General features: G+C 43.4%; 2 protein-coding genes across 5 annotated transcripts; one reads left to right on the top strand and one right to left on the bottom strand.

Moving 5' to 3' along the window:
* The first annotated feature begins 760 nt into the window (after positions 1-760).
* On the top strand, positions 761-11,684 carry LOC100694551 (testis-expressed protein 2). Of its 3 annotated transcripts, XM_025906603.1 has the most exons (14): positions 761-1,477; positions 3,035-3,287; positions 4,370-5,724; positions 5,808-5,834; positions 6,729-6,929; positions 7,234-7,516; positions 7,712-7,899; positions 8,483-8,683; positions 9,482-9,581; positions 10,023-10,155; positions 10,250-10,387; positions 10,507-10,716; positions 10,841-10,961; positions 11,139-11,684. In XM_025906603.1, the coding sequence occupies exons 3-14, from the start codon at positions 4,516-4,518 to the stop codon at positions 11,283-11,285; spliced, it is 2,958 nt and encodes a 985-aa protein (XP_025762388.1). In that variant the 5' UTR covers positions 761-1,477; positions 3,035-3,287; positions 4,370-4,515; the 3' UTR covers positions 11,286-11,684. The 3 variants fall into 3 exon arrangements, with proteins under 3 accessions (XP_025762388.1, XP_025762387.1, XP_003456397.1); XM_025906602.1 differs by lacking the exon at positions 3,035-3,287; XM_003456349.5 differs by lacking the exons at positions 3,035-3,287; positions 5,808-5,834 and having other exon boundaries at positions 766-1,477.
* A 50-nt stretch (positions 11,685-11,734) lies between these two features.
* Positions 11,735-15,707, bottom strand: LOC100694819 (60S ribosomal protein L3). Of its 2 annotated transcripts, XM_003456350.5 has the most exons (10): positions 15,587-15,707; positions 14,623-14,815; positions 14,107-14,275; positions 13,861-13,996; positions 13,024-13,210; positions 12,767-12,927; positions 12,502-12,603; positions 12,255-12,350; positions 12,044-12,163; positions 11,735-11,847 (listed from the first exon to the last, which is right to left on the bottom strand). In XM_003456350.5, the coding sequence occupies exons 1-10, from the start codon at positions 15,650-15,652 to the stop codon at positions 11,788-11,790; spliced, it is 1,290 nt and encodes a 429-aa protein (XP_003456398.2). In that variant the 5' UTR covers positions 15,653-15,707; the 3' UTR covers positions 11,735-11,787. The 2 variants fall into 2 exon arrangements, with proteins under 2 accessions (XP_003456398.2, XP_013120246.1); XM_013264792.3 differs by lacking the exon at positions 14,623-14,815 and having other exon boundaries at positions 15,587-15,690.
* Positions 15,708-16,368: the final 661 nt, after the last annotated feature.

Raw genomic sequence — 16,368 nt, 5'->3', positions numbered from 1 at the left:
GTCCACATATGTGGACATCACATTTTGGGTTATCCAGAGCAAAATACTAAATTTTGCTCTACAGGGGCCTGATATCCACACATGAGGACATTGTACTGCCACTGTCCTATCGAAATTTAAAGCAAATGTCCTCATATGTAAAAAATCAGGTAAAATAAATAAATAAAAAAAATCACGTAATTCTTTGTTTTGACATTCATCAGGTCCCAATCAGCCCAAATAGAAATTAAAAATGCATGCCATTTAGGTGTTAGGAGGTTAAATACAGAGCAAATAATGAGTTCTGCTGTTTTCCCAACAGGTGGCAGCAGACACTAAATTTAGGACTTGTGCACTATGTCGCAACACTGTTGTCTTTATAGGCGGTCCGTGCCTCAATACTCCAAGCCTTTAAGACCCCAGTTACTTATAGTTAATGATTGTCAGTGGATTACCCGAAAAGCTATATTAAGCTAGCATCCACCCTTGGTTTGTTTGCATGTTTCCGTACAGGACCCCAAAGTAACTGATATCTGAAGCACAAAAAATAATTAAAAAAAATAAATAATACAACCGTCAAGCACAAATACAGCTGGCAGCCTAAAAGCAGTCGCAGGAAATCAGGTTATTGCCTCCCGGCTGCTCTCGGTTAAAATGAGCAGGAGTTTAATCCTAAACGGAAAGCTTCTCTTTCTAAATGTATATTCCTTTAAATCACACAAGCACAAACCCAATGATGCAAATCATTAATATGGAGCTTTAAAAAAAAATGTTAATGATGTGATCGACTCCATAATTTAAGTCCATTAAGTAATTAGTAAATTAATTAGAAGGGAGTCATGAAAAGTTTCCTGTTTGCACGCACAGATGAGAGCGGGGCTTCAATATTAGCTGGATTGCCATAAAAACAGTCCTTTGAACATTAATCCCGGCGTGAGTTTTCCAGGTCGCGCAATTACATAAGTGTGCGTACAGCGGGGACTGCGGTGTGGAGCGGAGAGGAGGGTTGAGCTCAGGCTCTGTTTTGACGCTGTGGGGAAGAGCAGAGAGGAGGAGTCATTCCGCCAACTGCTGGCCTCTCAGATCTAATCTGGATTACAGTTTGCTCCACTCTGCAGCCAGGACACCAATAATCACATTATTCTGTTTCGGCCTGACGCCTCCCGAAGCGGGCGGAAGTGGCGATGTCAAGTCGTGGCACCGCCGCTGGCGCGCTTGTCTCTCAAAGCTGAACTGCGCGTTTAAACACCAGTCATTTGTTCTCGGGAGTTTGGATGGTTTCCCCAGCGAAGGTGATGTGAGTGAAGTTGGGTGAGCGTTCCTGCGGGAGGTGGTTGGCTGGGTGGCGTGCATCCCCGTGTGCAGAGCACGCATTCTGCAGCACATCCAGACCGATCACTGCAGCCTGCGCTGGAAGCGCAATAAATTACTCTGGACCTCACCCAACCTCTGCCACTGATATATTAGAAGGGCAGATGGTCAGTCATGGCACGTTTAGGTAAGTACTAACGCATTGCTGTTTTTCTTTTGTTTAGGAAAAAATCTCTCTGTCGGTGCAATAGAATAGATTCTTTTGCTACCAAAAAATCAGAGTTGTAGGATTTTGTCTTGAGACACTGATTTTCTCATCCTCATCATGCACTGGTGAATTTGCTGTCTTTTGAAATAGCTCTACTTATCAGGGGGGGACGGTTTAAAAGCTAAAAAACAAAAAAGTTTTGAGGGAGGATGTGCTGAACAGACTCTTTAAGCTCCTGAGGTATTATCTTAATAACCTGCTTCAGTTCAAGTCCACTGATACTTACCGTGTGATACCCAAACAAACACCACCCAGTGCCAAATGTGTCACCGTGGTCAACTGGTTGTTTGAGGGCAAGATTAAGAAGCACAGCGATGGCATGGAAATAAAGGTGTGTGATGCCAGCCTCTAGGGCCAGTCCTCAAATGATCCCAGGTAACAGTTCAATCTATTTTATTTTAATGAATTAAATCCTTCTCAGAAAAAAATAACATTTGAAATATTATTTTGTCTCCTCTTTATCCTATTCCCCCCCACTTAATCCAGGATAAAAAGGCCAAGAGGAGGACAGAGCAGGGGAGACATGACACTTTGGCAGAATTCAAAACCGTTTTGACGTCAGGGATAAAAGTGGGACTCTCTGCTGGTGCCATCATTATTCCCTCTCCGCATTAATCCATTCTGACTCATATGTTGCTGTCTGCTGATTTGAAGAATATACTGGAAGAATCTATCACATGCACAGCATTTGATATCGCTTTTAGTGTCAAACGTGAACTTTGTCATCTCAGCTGTATGCAAGTGTTCAGAGAGATGGAACTGCAAATTTCGGAGACCCCAGTGCATACACATAGTGCAAATAAAACAAAACATTTTGCTTCAACATGAAGAATAGTGCAAATACTAAATACACACAAGTAGACAATATGCCCCTAAATTTAAACTAAATGATGTGGTTAATATTTACAGAGAATATAGGACGATGGTTGCATTGACCAAACATGTTCTGAGTGTACGGGCAGGTCTAAATGACGTGTGCAATACAGAAGAAACAGAAGCTTAACCTGAAGATAGAGTCTGAACTTACAAACCTATGAAATACGACATGTGCATTCTTAGAGTTCAGTGTGTGACTTTTTTCCATCAGTGTCCTTGTGCGCGAGTATAAGATCTTTTAGCTTGTGACATTTTTAAAAAACACATTTATAGAAAGTTTTCAGGTCTGATAGTTTGTCATGGTTTAGCCTTTATGCTGAAAGGCCGGGAGTCGCCCAGCTGTTGACAGCTTTTTAAAGAACTGCATTTTCAGTTATCAGTTCTCTATTATTTTCTTAACAAGCTACTAAACTGTTATAACAAAGGATTTATTGCTGTCTCAGTTTCTTTGCATTTTACTTTCTCTTACAAAATGAGCTTGTTTCCTTTGAACCGTGTTTTTAGTTCTTTTTTTCTGCTCATTATTTCTTTCCTGTGACAGAAAAAATTTTGGTGTGTAGAATCTAATTTTAGCTTCTAATCCTTCATATTTTTTTCCAGAGGAATATCTGCTCCACTTTCCACTCCCAAACGACAAACCAAGAACACGAGGTCTAGGCTTGCCCGTACCTTTGTCTCCAGTCCTCTGAGGGTTACACCTCCTCACTCTTACTTGTGCAAAATTTCATCCACAGTCCTGCCTGGAAAGCTGCCAACTCCCTGCTGACTCTATATTCCACTGAGCAGCGGAGGTTTTCCTCCTCCTGTCAGCACGAACTGATCCAAATTGACTTGCAAGTGGAAATTGATTAGGGTAATGCAGTACTGTCTAGGGCAGCTTAAGCACTCACAGAGCAGCACTTTTGGTTAATTAGATTTGACAAACAGCCCGGGAGCTTGGTGCTAAAATTAATATCTTGCCTTATGAGCGTCGTGCAGAAACGCGGAAAGATTTGGTGGCACCCAAAGCAAGTTAACCGGTTTCTTTTTCAGGCCCTGAAAATTGGTTTCATCAAGATCATTTATAACACACAGGACCAATTACTAATCACGTTGTTCAAATATTGCTTCTTATTTTGCTTGCATGAGTGTATTTGCTCACTAATAGCCACATTTCTTAGTTTATTATGATGCAGATGAGCAGGGTCACATTACATTGCTCATAAAGCTTGACTGATACTGCAGATCACACTGTGTTGTGTGTGTAAGCTAGTTTATTGATGCATTTGAAACTGACTGATTCATCAAATGCAACTTGTGCCCTGAGTGATTTAGTTCCCTGTTACAAAAGCTTCTTTAATCAGGAAGATTACAGCCGCTTGATGTGTTGACTCTCAGTGAATTAGACTGTACAGTCTGCCTGGCAATGATATATGCTCCTGATTGATTTAAAGGGTTTTTAAAGATTGTTGAGAATTTAAAGCTCTAGCTTATGGAAGGAGTGTTTTATTGTTGTGCTTTTAAGGCAAACTGGGCAGTGGTTGGAAAAAAATAGCTGTATTGTAGAAGACTGTTATTGCGTTGGGTATCTTTCAGAGCATCTTAAAAGCAGGACTGATGTCTCACAGTGGAACACTGCATCTAATTTGGGATTAGCTGACACTCTGTGCTGATAACTCCTTTCCAGAAACGAACCGCTCGTCCACCCTCTCCACATTACTAGACTCAGACATTATGTGAACTGACATCACAAAGTGAAGCCGAGTTCCCTTTATGCCCGCAGAGGAGTAGTTAAAGACGAAGGAGAAGGTGCAGAAAGGACTGAGAGAAAAAACAAGTGACAAGAGAAAGGGGAGAGAACCTTTTAAAGGTTTTGAAGAGTGGAACAGAGAGAAAGGAAATAAAGGGCAGGTCAGAGCAGGAGATTTAAAAGTATATTTTCACTATTTTTTTCAGGGTCCAACACAATGAACTGCACCCACCCTGAGAAGGATTTTCCAGTTGTCCATGCAGTTACAGTCTCCCATGCATTCGTGTCTCGGAGGGCTACAACTCCATCTGTTTGACCACATCCTCATCTTCGCTCCTCATTAATAGCCATCATGGAGGACAGCAAGCTGATCTTCAGTCTGGACCGCCATGAGGAGGGTCCTTCTGTGACCTTTTCCAAAGACAAACCAGAAAGCAGGGAGAGCCAGCCTGAACCCAGTTTGTGGATCAATCTGGACCTTAGCCAAGGGCAACGCTCCCAGCCTCTCTTCCTGCCTCACTCCCCCTCTTCCCCAGGCTCGTTAGCTGATCTATCAGAGTCATCAGCAGGCCTGCCTGTCACCACCAACCTAGTGAAATCTTCCTCCACGGATCTGGAGCCAAGGGAGAGCAGCTCTTTAAGAAGCAAGCCCCTCCTCAGTCTGGTCAAGTCTCTGAGCACAGAGATCTCCCGCCGTGTAGAGCCAGAAGTCAACCTCTCCAAGTCTGACTCCAAGCTACATTTGCATCCTTTTAAGCAGCTTACATATCCAAAGATCCTGGAGGCCAGACCTGAAACAGGAGGAATGGATGAGAACGACGCCTGGGTTTCACCTCCCTCCATGGGCAGCATGTCTCCCACGGAGCCACGGGGCAGTTCGCTTATCGCTGAGCTGGAGGACACACGGCGGAAGTTCTCGGAGGCCATGCAGGACCCACTGAGCATGCTGAGTAAGATTATGGGGGATGAAAGCTCTGGAAGCCCCAAGCAGGGGAGGACTTCTGGTGCAGGAGAATCACCAGCCTCCCACAGCACTGGTGGAAGAGATGGAAGCAGCGACGAAGCAGGCCTCAGGTGTCGGAGGAGAACTGATGGTGAGCACAAAGGGGTGTGTGACACTGCCGTCAGACGACTCCAAAAGGATTCATTAATGAAATCCTCCATCTCCCCAGAACGGCACACCCACAGCAGAGACAAACATTTGGAAATCTGCACCTATGGGGATATGATTCAGGTGGTGGAGCGCCAGAACAGCTCCAGAGAGACACATCCTAGAACTTACCCTCAGTGTCAAGTGACAGTGCCGGGTTCATCTTTGCCTCTTCACTGGCTCTTTCCTGTGGGCCTTCTAGCTTATGGTTTCTTTGTCCTGCCTCTTCCTCCCTACGTGACAGGTCTGTCCGTGGGGATTGCGTGTGGCTTTATGCTGGGCTTGGTACTGGTGTTCATGTTTGCCCCACAACGCTCAGCCGCCAAAAGGAACTGGGTCTTACATAGCAAACTCAGTGCCATGAACGACAATCCACTGGACGGAGAGCTTGCAAATCTACACAACCTACAGGTAATAAATGAGTTTTAAAAATTACTCTATACATAAGCTTGGAAGTAGACTAATCTAAATGTTACCTCTAAATCCTTATGCAGTCTAACTGTGGCAGATCAAGACGACAGGTACCCAGGAGGACTGTTGTTTTCCCTCTAAAGGAAATTGTGCAAAGTTTGTATCATCACAATCAAGCTGTTTTAATAGCTTTCCACCTGCTTTTGCTGTGCTTTGTGTTCATTTGCAACCATTAATATGATAAAGATTAATACAGCATTTCCATCACAAACATGTTGCAGTTTAAGAAGCCATTGTTGTGATTACGCACACTCCAATCTGGCTCTGTATGCAAAATAATCTCTGCAGCCACTCCTTTTCTGTTTTCCCTATTGCTAATTTGGCTACATGGAAATGCTCAAATGTTTGTTTTGCAGGATGAGAGATCAAAATATCAAAGATCAGCAGGCATGTGAGGCATTAGATAGCATCAAAGAAAGATAGTGCTTTGAATGGTGCTTAATGGAATCGTTTTTAGGTAATTGCTGTTTTAAAAGTAGCCCCTGGGCACCGATTATTATCCATGAAAGAGAGGTGCAGTCTGATAATAGCTTTCTCAAAGTACTTAAGTGTCAGTCTGACTAGAACAGTGATACTTAAAAAGATTTAAAAAAGACAAATTTTATCAGGATAGAGGACCTACTAACAGCACACAATAGTCTAGACTCATCCGCGGTGTTAAGTGAGAGTTGTATTGTGCCCTGGCTCGTGTTTCCTCTCCTGCTGAGCTGTTTGTCACAGTTTGCACCACTTGCTGTGGATCTAATTTGCCACAGTACAATCTTTGCCTCGCTTGCCGTATTTAACGCTTAAATGTTAACTCTTAGTTAAATGCAGCCTCAATACAAATACAAATATAGATGTAGTTTAGTTTTACCAAGAAAACATAAAGTGGTTTGTGGCTGCAGAGGTTTCTGCTTGAATTCTGTCCTTTTGGATTATATATTCTTATTACTCACTTTCAGGGCTGGATGAATGAGACACACAGCTATGACCCTGAGACTTTCCACCCCTCCATCACACACTCTGTCTATGTTACACTGGAAGGCAGCCGGCTGCAACTAGCATACCCACGTGCCAACATCGCCCGGTGGGCTTCTTTCGACGAGACACCCCACAAAGCCGTGTTTCTGCATTCACGCACTTACCAGCTGGCTAACTGTAAGGTCAGTTCATTTGTGAGAAAGCAGGCCTGCCTTTCAGAGGGAAATTAAAACCACCTGAACCCCTTGCTCTTATTTCTCTGCAACCACTGAAACAGTTATGACTAAAACGAATAAACCTGACCTCACCTGCCCACTGAGGCAAGCTAAAGTAGCTCTCCCTGTATGGTAACAGAGTAAAGTTAACACACATTCACTGGCAGTGCTTTCAGTGCTGCCAGTATCTCTTTTGAGTATGTTGTATAAATGCAGATAGAACAGAAATGAAATGAATAGTTTGTCCTTCTGTTGAAAATTTTTACTTCAGGTGTCTCTGGTGCCTCCTGGTTTGGCTCGTAAGAGGGTATGGAACAGGAAGTACCCAATCTGCATCACTCTGGCTGAGGGGGAGGAAGGGGAGGAAAGCGTGGTTGAAGGGCAGGAAACCGAAGAAGAAAGGGCAGAGAAAAACACAGATCCCCACCAGCAGTTTCCCGTCACCCTCTACCTGTTTGGGCGCACTGGAAGAGAGAAGGAGGAGTGGTTCCAGCATTTTGTGTCAGCCTCCAGAGCCGGAGCCCAGACCAGTGTGAGCGATGAAGGAAACACAGGTAAGAAGACGTCTTGTTTGAGTGATATGGAGAAATTCACCTGGTTGCGATACTATTTGTAGCCCGGAAATGTCACGTCTTTCATTTAAAATACATGTACTACAAGTTACTCAATGCCAAATTTGCCTTTTTCTATCATTCTTTCAGCAGTATTTTTAGATTCACCAACTCTTTACTTTCAAATGTGTCACACAGAAACACTAAGCAGTGGAGAGACCATTAAAGAAAGCACAGAGGAGCTGCCTGATTTCCCAGGAGCAATGAAAGCAAGAACCCTACTGGACTACAGCTCCTACATGATTCAGCTAATGGGCTCAGAAAGTTGCAGTCCCACCCCCAGCCCCTGCCACAGTGACAAGGGAAGCCCCACGACTTCCAAGAAGGTCAGTGAAAAAGCTTTAGATCGACTATCATGCATCTCTCCAAGTGATGTAAACTGTAAACTTCCCATCACTGTTTTTCAGGTTCCATTTAAATTGGGGGGGGTTTTCCATCGGGGGGAGATATAGCAGTGTTTCTTAGCCCTGTTTAACTCATGTCACAATACCCCCCACTGATCAGAGCTGCTTTATGTCCACTTTTCTTTTATAATGTTCTCTGTGCTCACATGAGCTTTGTATAGAATGCTGGCTCAGCTAAATACATCCCTGCTGACTGGACCAAATTTTTCTATTCAGCAATATCAGATATCACCTGGCTGGAAAACTATAAATAGTAACTCATTGTGACTGGAACATACTTGTCTGTGCTTCTAATGCTGGCTTAGGCGGTTTGGGATTGGAACCCCCACAGAGGGACAGTCTGTTCAGATGTTTAGAGGAGGTGGCACAGAAAGTGAAAGTGGGGTTTATTTTAGAAGACAGTGGGAATGTGTATTTCGTTTCTCAGTCCTATTTGGTCATTTTACTCCTGAACAATGTTTGTGCCAACATATATGTCTCATTTTTAAAAAAATATTTCCTGCAGATTGACGCCAAAGAGCATGGTTCTGGAGGTCAGGGTGGAGCTGAGGCTGGTGCAGGTAGTGGGCCGGGGGAATGCTCTGCAGAGAGTGAGCCCACCTGGGTTAACTGTCTGGTGGGAAGAATCTTCTGGGACTTTCTCCGGGAGAAATATTGGGTCGATCAGGTGGCGCACAAAATCCAGAAGAAACTCAGCAAGATCAAGGTGAGGGTGTATGAGAATGTGTGTAAGTTAGGTGTTTTTTAGCAAACTAAAGGAAAGAGAAACATAAAAAATCAAATGTTTGGCCCCTGCATGCTACCAGAACTGCTGTGATGCATCACGCCTGTGGTTTACTGCTCTATAAGGGGATGTGCACCCCAATCATACTAGCAAACAGAGGTAACAGATACACTAACCATAGAGGTTGAGTGTTGCTCATTCTGTGCTGCCTTTCATGGATCACAAAAAGATAGCAGTTGGCACGGGGGAGCTGAAAATGTTATTTATTTTTTCAAGCTTAGTCAGATACCACAGCATCAGCAGTGTCACTGTGACTAGTGATGTGGCTACTTAAAGAGATGGAAACTAAATAAACTGTAGGACAGCCTGAACATCAGGTCAGAGGTCAAAATACATGACATAAAGTGCACAAACGCTGCATTTCTCTTTTTCTGTGTGTGTGTGTGTGAGAAAGAGAGTGAGTCTGCTGATAATGCACTCCCTCTGGCTCCCAGGGCAATGGGTGGAGAGTGCTTAGAGGAGCACTGATGGTCCTGCAGCATCCCATTGCTCATTGCATGCACTCCTCTGTGACCCAGACCTTCTGGGTTTTTTCTCTTTTGCACAGACACACACATATTCACACAGTGTAGTTTCCCCTACTCGCTCATTTCTTGGAGGTAATTAGCGCGCCTTGTAATACTTCTGCTGTGCTTTTGCCTGACTATATTTTAAGAGGTTTCTGTTACTGACGTGAATGCACTAATAAACTAATAAAAGACTCCCTTTGTCTCATTATAGCTGCCGTACTTCATGAATGAGCTGACTCTGGCTGATCTGGACATGGGCACCTGCCTACCTCATATCCTTAGCACATCCAAACCTACGCTGGACTCCAGAGGTACACCATGGTTGTGTTCATATCCTTCATTTGTCAAGTACTTTCTAATGCACTAATTTTAACTGCACGCGAGGAGTAGCCAGACACAGGGGTTACTTAACAGCGTATACCCAGATCTCTTTCTCAGTCGCATTCCTGCTGTGAGTACAGGCCAAGATCTCATTTGTTTCATTACTGAGTTTGGTTTGTCATGGCCGTCCTAAAAGCTTTCCATTGTCTCCCGCTGAAGCGATTAGCAATCCTCTTAGCCCGAGCTATCGTCGACCAACAATAACCAGCCGAAGCTATCATCCACCAGTCTAATGTCCCTTCTGCACAACACTGTGCCAAACCGGATTAAGAAGAGAGACCAAACCAAACTCAGGGTTTTGAACTAATTAAGAATTCAGCTGCTGTAAGCTTTAAGCCCTTCCTTTTTTTCTCCACACCTTTATCCCCAAGGTCTGTGGCTACAGCTAGAGTTGGTGTACACCGGCTGCCTTCAGATGACCCTGGAGACCAAGATGAACCTGTGTAAGCTGGGTAAAGAGGGAGAGGATGAGGCTCACAGTGTACCAGAGACCCAGAAAGTGGGGTGAGACCCACTTTAGCATTTCAGTGTTTGCGAAGAAATGTGTTTTTAACCTATGCAGGTTGATATGATGACTAGAACTGTTATGTTTTTTCAGCTCTAAGATGAAGCTGTGTATACTGGCCGATAGTGATGAAGAGTCATCCAGCGCAGGGTCATCTGATGAAGAGGAGGTGCCTCCGTCTGAGCTACAGGGATGCGTGGGAGACAAGAGTCCTGTAATGGCAGCCGAGGGGTAACTTAAAAACTTATTTAGAATGTTTCCACTTAGAAATATCAAGGCATGGTGATGACAGTTCATCACTACAAGGCAGTCCCTATTGATTTGTGGTTCTTGGTCTTTATCCCTTACAGGCACACAGGTGGCAGGACAAGCAGGAAAATCTTGAGATTCGTGGACAAGATAGCAAAGTCCAAATACTTCCAGAAAGCCACAGAGAATGAGTACATAAGAAAGAAGATATCTGAGGTCTCCAACATGCCCCTGATGCTAAGCGTTGAGGTCCTGGAGCTTTCTGGGACACTGGCCATCAACATCCCTCCTCCTCCTACTGACAGGATATGGTGCTGATTCTCTTTGCTCTCTTGGCACTTAATTAAATTTAATTACCATCGAGAAATTCAATGCAAACTGCAGGTTTTGTTTCTTTATCCATTATACACCATGCTGATAGCCGCTCTCTTTCAGGTACAGTTTCCGGTTGCCTCCCAGGTTGGACCTTCACGTGCGTCCCATGCTGGGGGAGAGGGAGGTCACCTTCACTCATGTCACTGAGTGGATTGAGAAAAAACTGCAGTGTGAGTTCCAGGTCAGTCCATCAGTGTTTCCGTTTGCTCACAGGGATGATTCTGATTAATAATTCATGCATTTATGTTCTGACAGATTGATATCAGCGTGAGCAGAAATTTCCTGTGTCTTTGACAATAACATCTAATGATTGCATTAATAATTAAATATGGTTGTGTTGTCCTTTGTCTCTCAACAGAAAGTGTTTGTCATGCCCAACATGGATGATCTTTATCTGCCCCTCATGACATCTGGACTGGACAACCCACCCGCATCCCACCATTCCTCAATCCATTCCTCATCCCAGCAGTCGTCCATGGAGTCTCAGGAGTACCTGTCAGAGTAGGCGCGGCTGACGCCTCAGATGTTGAGGCTAAATTGCTGATGTTCAGCTATTATCCTGAATCTCTAATGGATTCAGAGGCTGCTGCAGCTGGGTCCCAGCTTGAGTGGGTTCTCTGTTACCAGTGCAGGACAAATGTCTCCTGAAGCCTCGCTGAGCTCAGCAGTGACCTCGTGACTGTGAGAATGATGCTGCAGTGCCCCCTACTGTGAAGTTCATTACTGACAAGAGAAGTGTTTTTTAAAATGCTGACAACCGCTAACTGCACAAAATTAAAGGGTTATTGATGTATTTTTAAAAGGGAATGCTGTTTGAGCCAACTATCATCCATCCATCCATCCATCCATCCATCCATCCATCCATCCATCCATCCAAGAAAGAATAAAATTTGATGAAAACTTCCATATGTGTTCCTTATTGATTAGAAGCAGAAATGCAGTTAAAACACAAAATTCAAGTATAATTTACATATTTTATTATTTTGTAGGGTTCATAATCCACACTTTCAGGCCTCCTCTGGCAGAGGACCTGGCATTGTTTTTTGGGTGTCTTTCTTCAGAGGCCCCTGCAGGTAAACAAGAGGTCAGGAGTTAAAATACAGCAGAATAATTACAGATTTTATTATGTCATCAGTGGATAGTTTGAAAATTTGAATCGTATTGTGCAGTTATTTTGCCTCACTCGTCCAAAATCTTTGCTTCCTGGTATTCAGTTGGGTTTTTTTCTTTGTTTTTTCTTTTCGGTTGTTTTTTCACACTCACCATAAATGCTCTCTTCTCCTGGGCAGTCTGGAAGCGCCCATGGCCAAATTTGGAAGTGGTGTCAATGAACTTGAGCTCGATGCCTTCCTTGTACTTGCGCGATGTTTGCGTGAGTAAAGACTGTGAGGAAGAGCAGCCAAAAATGTTAAATAGTACGCTTACACGAGTGATACCTGTAAGAGATGAAGACTTTTTAAATTCCTCACCCTACCTTTCGAAGGGTGAGGACACGTTTTTTAGCCCCAATAACGCAGCCTTTCACCATGACAAAGTCATTATTCACTTCACCATAGCGAGGAAAGCCTCCCTATGACATAAATGTAGTAATAAAGGTTAAAATATCTCACCTGATGCAAACACTTTGTTTTACATTACTGCTGATACATTATAAATATCGACTTTGGATACAAGAAAACTTTCATGCACAGTATGACATTGTAACACAAAGGTGGGAGTACCATGGGGGTAATGGTTTTCTGGCTGATGTCATAGTTTGTAGACGCATTGTTCCGGATCACTTTTCCATCCTGGATGTGAAGACCCCTACCAATACGGTAGATCTGAGAAAACAAAAGAGGACATCAAGATTTCAATTATGGAAAACCCCTCATACTAACCATAATAATTCATAATACTCCTTATTTAAAGAGATGTTTAGGCAGCTGACAAACATTTTTAGAAATGTGACTAGGTGTGCACAAATAAGTTCTTAAAGCTATAAACCTTTTTGTTGATCTCAGTGCGGTGATGATAGCCTTTCTGACCAGCACGAGCTTCAGTGAAGCCCACACGGGCAGGATGCCAGGCTCCAATACAAGCCACCTTCCTCAGACCCTTATGAGTCTTCCGTGGGAGTTTCTTTGTGTGCCAGCGGCTTGTTACGCCTATCAGCCCAAAGATGTAAAAGTCATGGTTGGACCTTAGGGTTTATTTCTGATTAAACTTTTCAACGGCTGGGGCTACCACAGCACATTTCCTACCTTTGAAGCCGTGACCTTTCGTGACACCGATGACATCAATCATCTCATCCTGGTAGAAGACGGCAGACACGGGCACAGCCTGCTCCAGGTGCTCCTTCGCCCAGTCCACCTTGTCTGAGATGGTACCCCCATTTAGCTGCACCTCCATGACGTGAGCTTTTTTCTGTCTTAAGGGCAACAGTCGCATCTGGAGGCAGATGAAAACTAATTAGGGAAGCCTGCAAGCTGCAAACAGAAGCAGCTCCCAAATCTAAAACAACTATGTTGTTAAGTGCAGAGCTTGAGAAGCATACTGAAAAGCATCTTGCTTTCAAGTTACTATAATTAGATTTATTATTCAGCATGTGGCCATGTTTGAACTCTCAGATGTAACACCAGTCACTCGGAACAACTCTGATATTTAAATGTGCATGTTAATGTTTTTCTTCATGAGCTGAGGAGGCTTGATCTTAGCAGGATTTTAAGAACTGAAATCTTGGCTGATCTTTGGCTTCATGCTGCCAACATAAAGGCAAAGACTCTGTGAGTGGTCTTCATCCCCCGTGAAAATTATTTATAAACTGCTATTTGAAACTGCCCTCCAGTGCTCCCCACAGGGTGATCGTTGTAGTCAGAGCCATCCAGCTACCGACAGCCAAGAGCTTTGGGATTTGGAGGCTTTTGTCTCTGTTGCATGTGGGCAGTTGGATAACTCTGACACCTCTGCCCCCTCCAAGAGAGAGATTTAACAGAAGGAGATCAAGTAAATAACTGTCAGTGATTATACTAGCCGATGAAATCAGATGGAAAACTAAAAACTGAGCTAATGTGATACAGGATGGTGATTTTAGAACCTACCTGTGAGTGAACAATAACCCTGATAACTGAACAGTACTTCTTCATGGCATTGAAGTCTTTGTCAAGCTGCTTCTTGCCTGTCTCGTCCTGCCACTTCTTAGCATACTTAGTGAAGGCTTTCTTCTTGCTCTTATACCTGAAACACAGAAAAGCTCAGCACATATTGAAGGAACAACAGTGTGACAAGAGCGTATGTGCGGGTCAATTACTTCTATGCACAGGAGAGCTTTAAATGATCACACATACCAGTTTTTATAAAATCTGCGCTTGCACTCGTCACTCAGGTGCTCAGCAAAGATGGTTTTCAGGGCGCGCAAACCACGGATCGTTTTGATGTATCCCACAACACCCACCACAATGACAGGCGGAGTCTCGATGATGGTCACCGCCTCAACTTCTTCTCGTTTTGATTGCTCTGTGGGAGACAGAAGGAGGCAGATCCTGCTAGGAAAACTGCCAGATTCAAGTCAGTGAAGCATGCAGCAGGTAAACAGAGGGTGACAAAAAGGTAAAAATATGCAAAACAAAAGAGACATGAAGGAATGCATTTTAAGTTTAACCTCAGCACAAAATCAAAGCAGGCTTTCAGTTTTTAACACTAACAGCTTGAAAGCAGCCTGAGCAACGCTCAGTTTATTCTTTCTGTGTCATTTGATTTTATTTAACTTTCTATTTCTATTTACATCTCTAAAATAATGCATGCTATATACTAAATAGACAGCAGATTTTTCTAACGTCTTGTATTCATCAATGTTTACATACTGAGGCCAGTGCGGTGCACCTCTCTCAGCGTGTGGGTCATGCCTGCCTTATATCCCAGGAAGGCAGTGAGGTGGACGGGATGGCTGGGGTTATCTTTGGGCCATGAACGCACCCTCCCCCTGTGCTTCTTGCTTCGTTTGCAAGGCAGGAACCCCATGTGCCCGTGGCGAGGAGCGTGGAATTTGCGATGAGACTGAAAAGCCACAATGGAGTTGGTGCAAGCCCAATTTGATGACATTTAGATAATCCATGGGTGTTTAGTGTTACTTTCATTTTTAGTTACCATATCCTTTGGATTATTTGTCAGGTCATAAACACACTGCCAGTGTACAACATAAGCCGATGTCCACACGTGTCCAGATGTGTACATTTGAATATACACATCAGTGGTGGGAGACACCCACATCACTCTATACTAAAAATGTAGGACACATTTACATACCAAAACAAATTATTCCTTATAGTTACTTATTAAATGGTGACATCAGTCATGTTTTTGAGCAACTGTTTGCAATCATTTCCTCATTTTCTTTAAATTCCTCCAAATCTTTAACAGTGTTAAGTTAGCGGAACACAAAAAGAGTCATCTTCCATGATCTTCCAATCTGTTGCCTTTGTATTCAGGCCATGTGCTTCTGCTTCACTCTGTTTCTGTTTCATATCTCATGTAATTCAGAAATCCAAATAAAATAATTAAGAAAACTTGAAACGATGGTGTCTTGTTATAGAAAAAAATGGTCACCAGCGCAGTGTTCCACGTGCTCTCCTAAGCGTAGCCATTACTAGATTTCAGTGTGCTTCATACACTCTTATAAATTCAAAAGGTCAAAGAAAGTGATAAATCATCAAAAAAACACACACACACACACACACACACACACATGTAGGAGGCAAAGACATGCCAAAAGTGCAGCTTTAACTATCATTTAAAAAAGAAAATGACCAAAACACAAGGAGCACTGACCATGTCTGCGGATTGTCCCAGCGACAGATAGAAAGAGACAGAAACCAGTGCAGATGCTAGGGTCATACATAAGATGATACACAGGGCTCTAATTTGGTGTTTGGCCCAGATGAGGGGACGTATTCGCTTTCAAACAAGACGATCTCTGCCAAGTCCTGACCAGATAGGAGGAGGGAAGATGGTAATGTCAGAGGTCTGAGGTGGTGGGGAGGCCTAGTGGACAGGAACCGTACAACCAAGAAAGGAGAGGAGGAGGAAGAAAGTCTTCGCTGTCATGTGATCATGTGACCAATGTTGACCTGATTTAGTTTTTTCAGGCCAGGACCACTCCACACCGATGATTTCAGAAAGTCATGTCCTTAAGAAACAGAGGGGGCAAGGGGATCCAGTAAAGAGCTGACACAGGACCTGAGAGATGCATCTGGCCCTTCAGCTAACCCATCTACTGTTTGCTGAAATGGTCTCAGTGGAAGGGGTGACTGTCAAGAGGTTATTTTTAGTTAAGGTAAAAAAAGGTTGAGGTATGCCAAAATACACGAGAACTGCACTAAAAATCTGTGGCAACAGGTCTGGAATAGCATAGAATCCAAATCTGAAATTCTTGTTCAAGTCAGGTTCAAATCTTGGTTCATCAGAATAGACTGGATAGAAAGCTTACCTAAGAAAGTTCAGACTATGTTAAAGAATAAAAGTTGTCATGCCAAGTACTGACGAGTACAAGTACTTTCAAGCACAATTTCCAGTTTTCCTAGCAAAATATTAAGAAAAGAAGGGTGGTTCAA

The sequence above is a fragment of the Oreochromis niloticus genome, linkage group LG4 (assembly GCF_001858045.2).
Source record: "Oreochromis niloticus isolate F11D_XX linkage group LG4, O_niloticus_UMD_NMBU, whole genome shotgun sequence".
Taxonomy (NCBI): domain Eukaryota; kingdom Metazoa; phylum Chordata; class Actinopteri; order Cichliformes; family Cichlidae; genus Oreochromis; species Oreochromis niloticus.
Note: the sequence above shows the minus strand (reverse complement) of the source record. Positions and strands in the feature narration are given on the sequence as shown.

What these genes read in the sequence shown, in the direction of transcription:
- LOC100694819 (XM_003456350.5), bottom strand. Translation starts at nt 15,652, where the DNA reads ATGACCCTAGCATCTGCACTGGTTTCTGTCTCTTTCTATCTGTCGCTG. An exon ending in GGTGCACCGCACTGGCCTCA is followed by an intron (nt 14,276 to 14,622) that starts GTATGTAAACAT and finishes TGTCTCCCACAG; the next exon opens with AGCAATCAAAACGAGAAGAA. An exon ending in GTGTCCTCACCCTTCGAAAG is followed by an intron (nt 12,164 to 12,254) that starts GTAGGGTGAGGA and finishes TCTTCCTCACAG; the next exon opens with TCTTTACTCACGCAAACATC.
- LOC100694551 (XM_025906602.1), top strand. Translation starts at nt 4,516, where the DNA reads ATGGAGGACAGCAAGCTGATCTTCAGTCTGGACCGCCATGAGGAGGGT. An exon ending in CCAGAGACCCAGAAAGTGGG is followed by an intron (nt 10,156 to 10,249) that starts GTGAGACCCACT and finishes ATGTTTTTTCAG; the next exon opens with CTCTAAGATGAAGCTGTGTA. An exon ending in AACTGCAGTGTGAGTTCCAG is followed by an intron (nt 10,962 to 11,138) that starts GTCAGTCCATCA and finishes GTCTCTCAACAG; the next exon opens with AAAGTGTTTGTCATGCCCAA.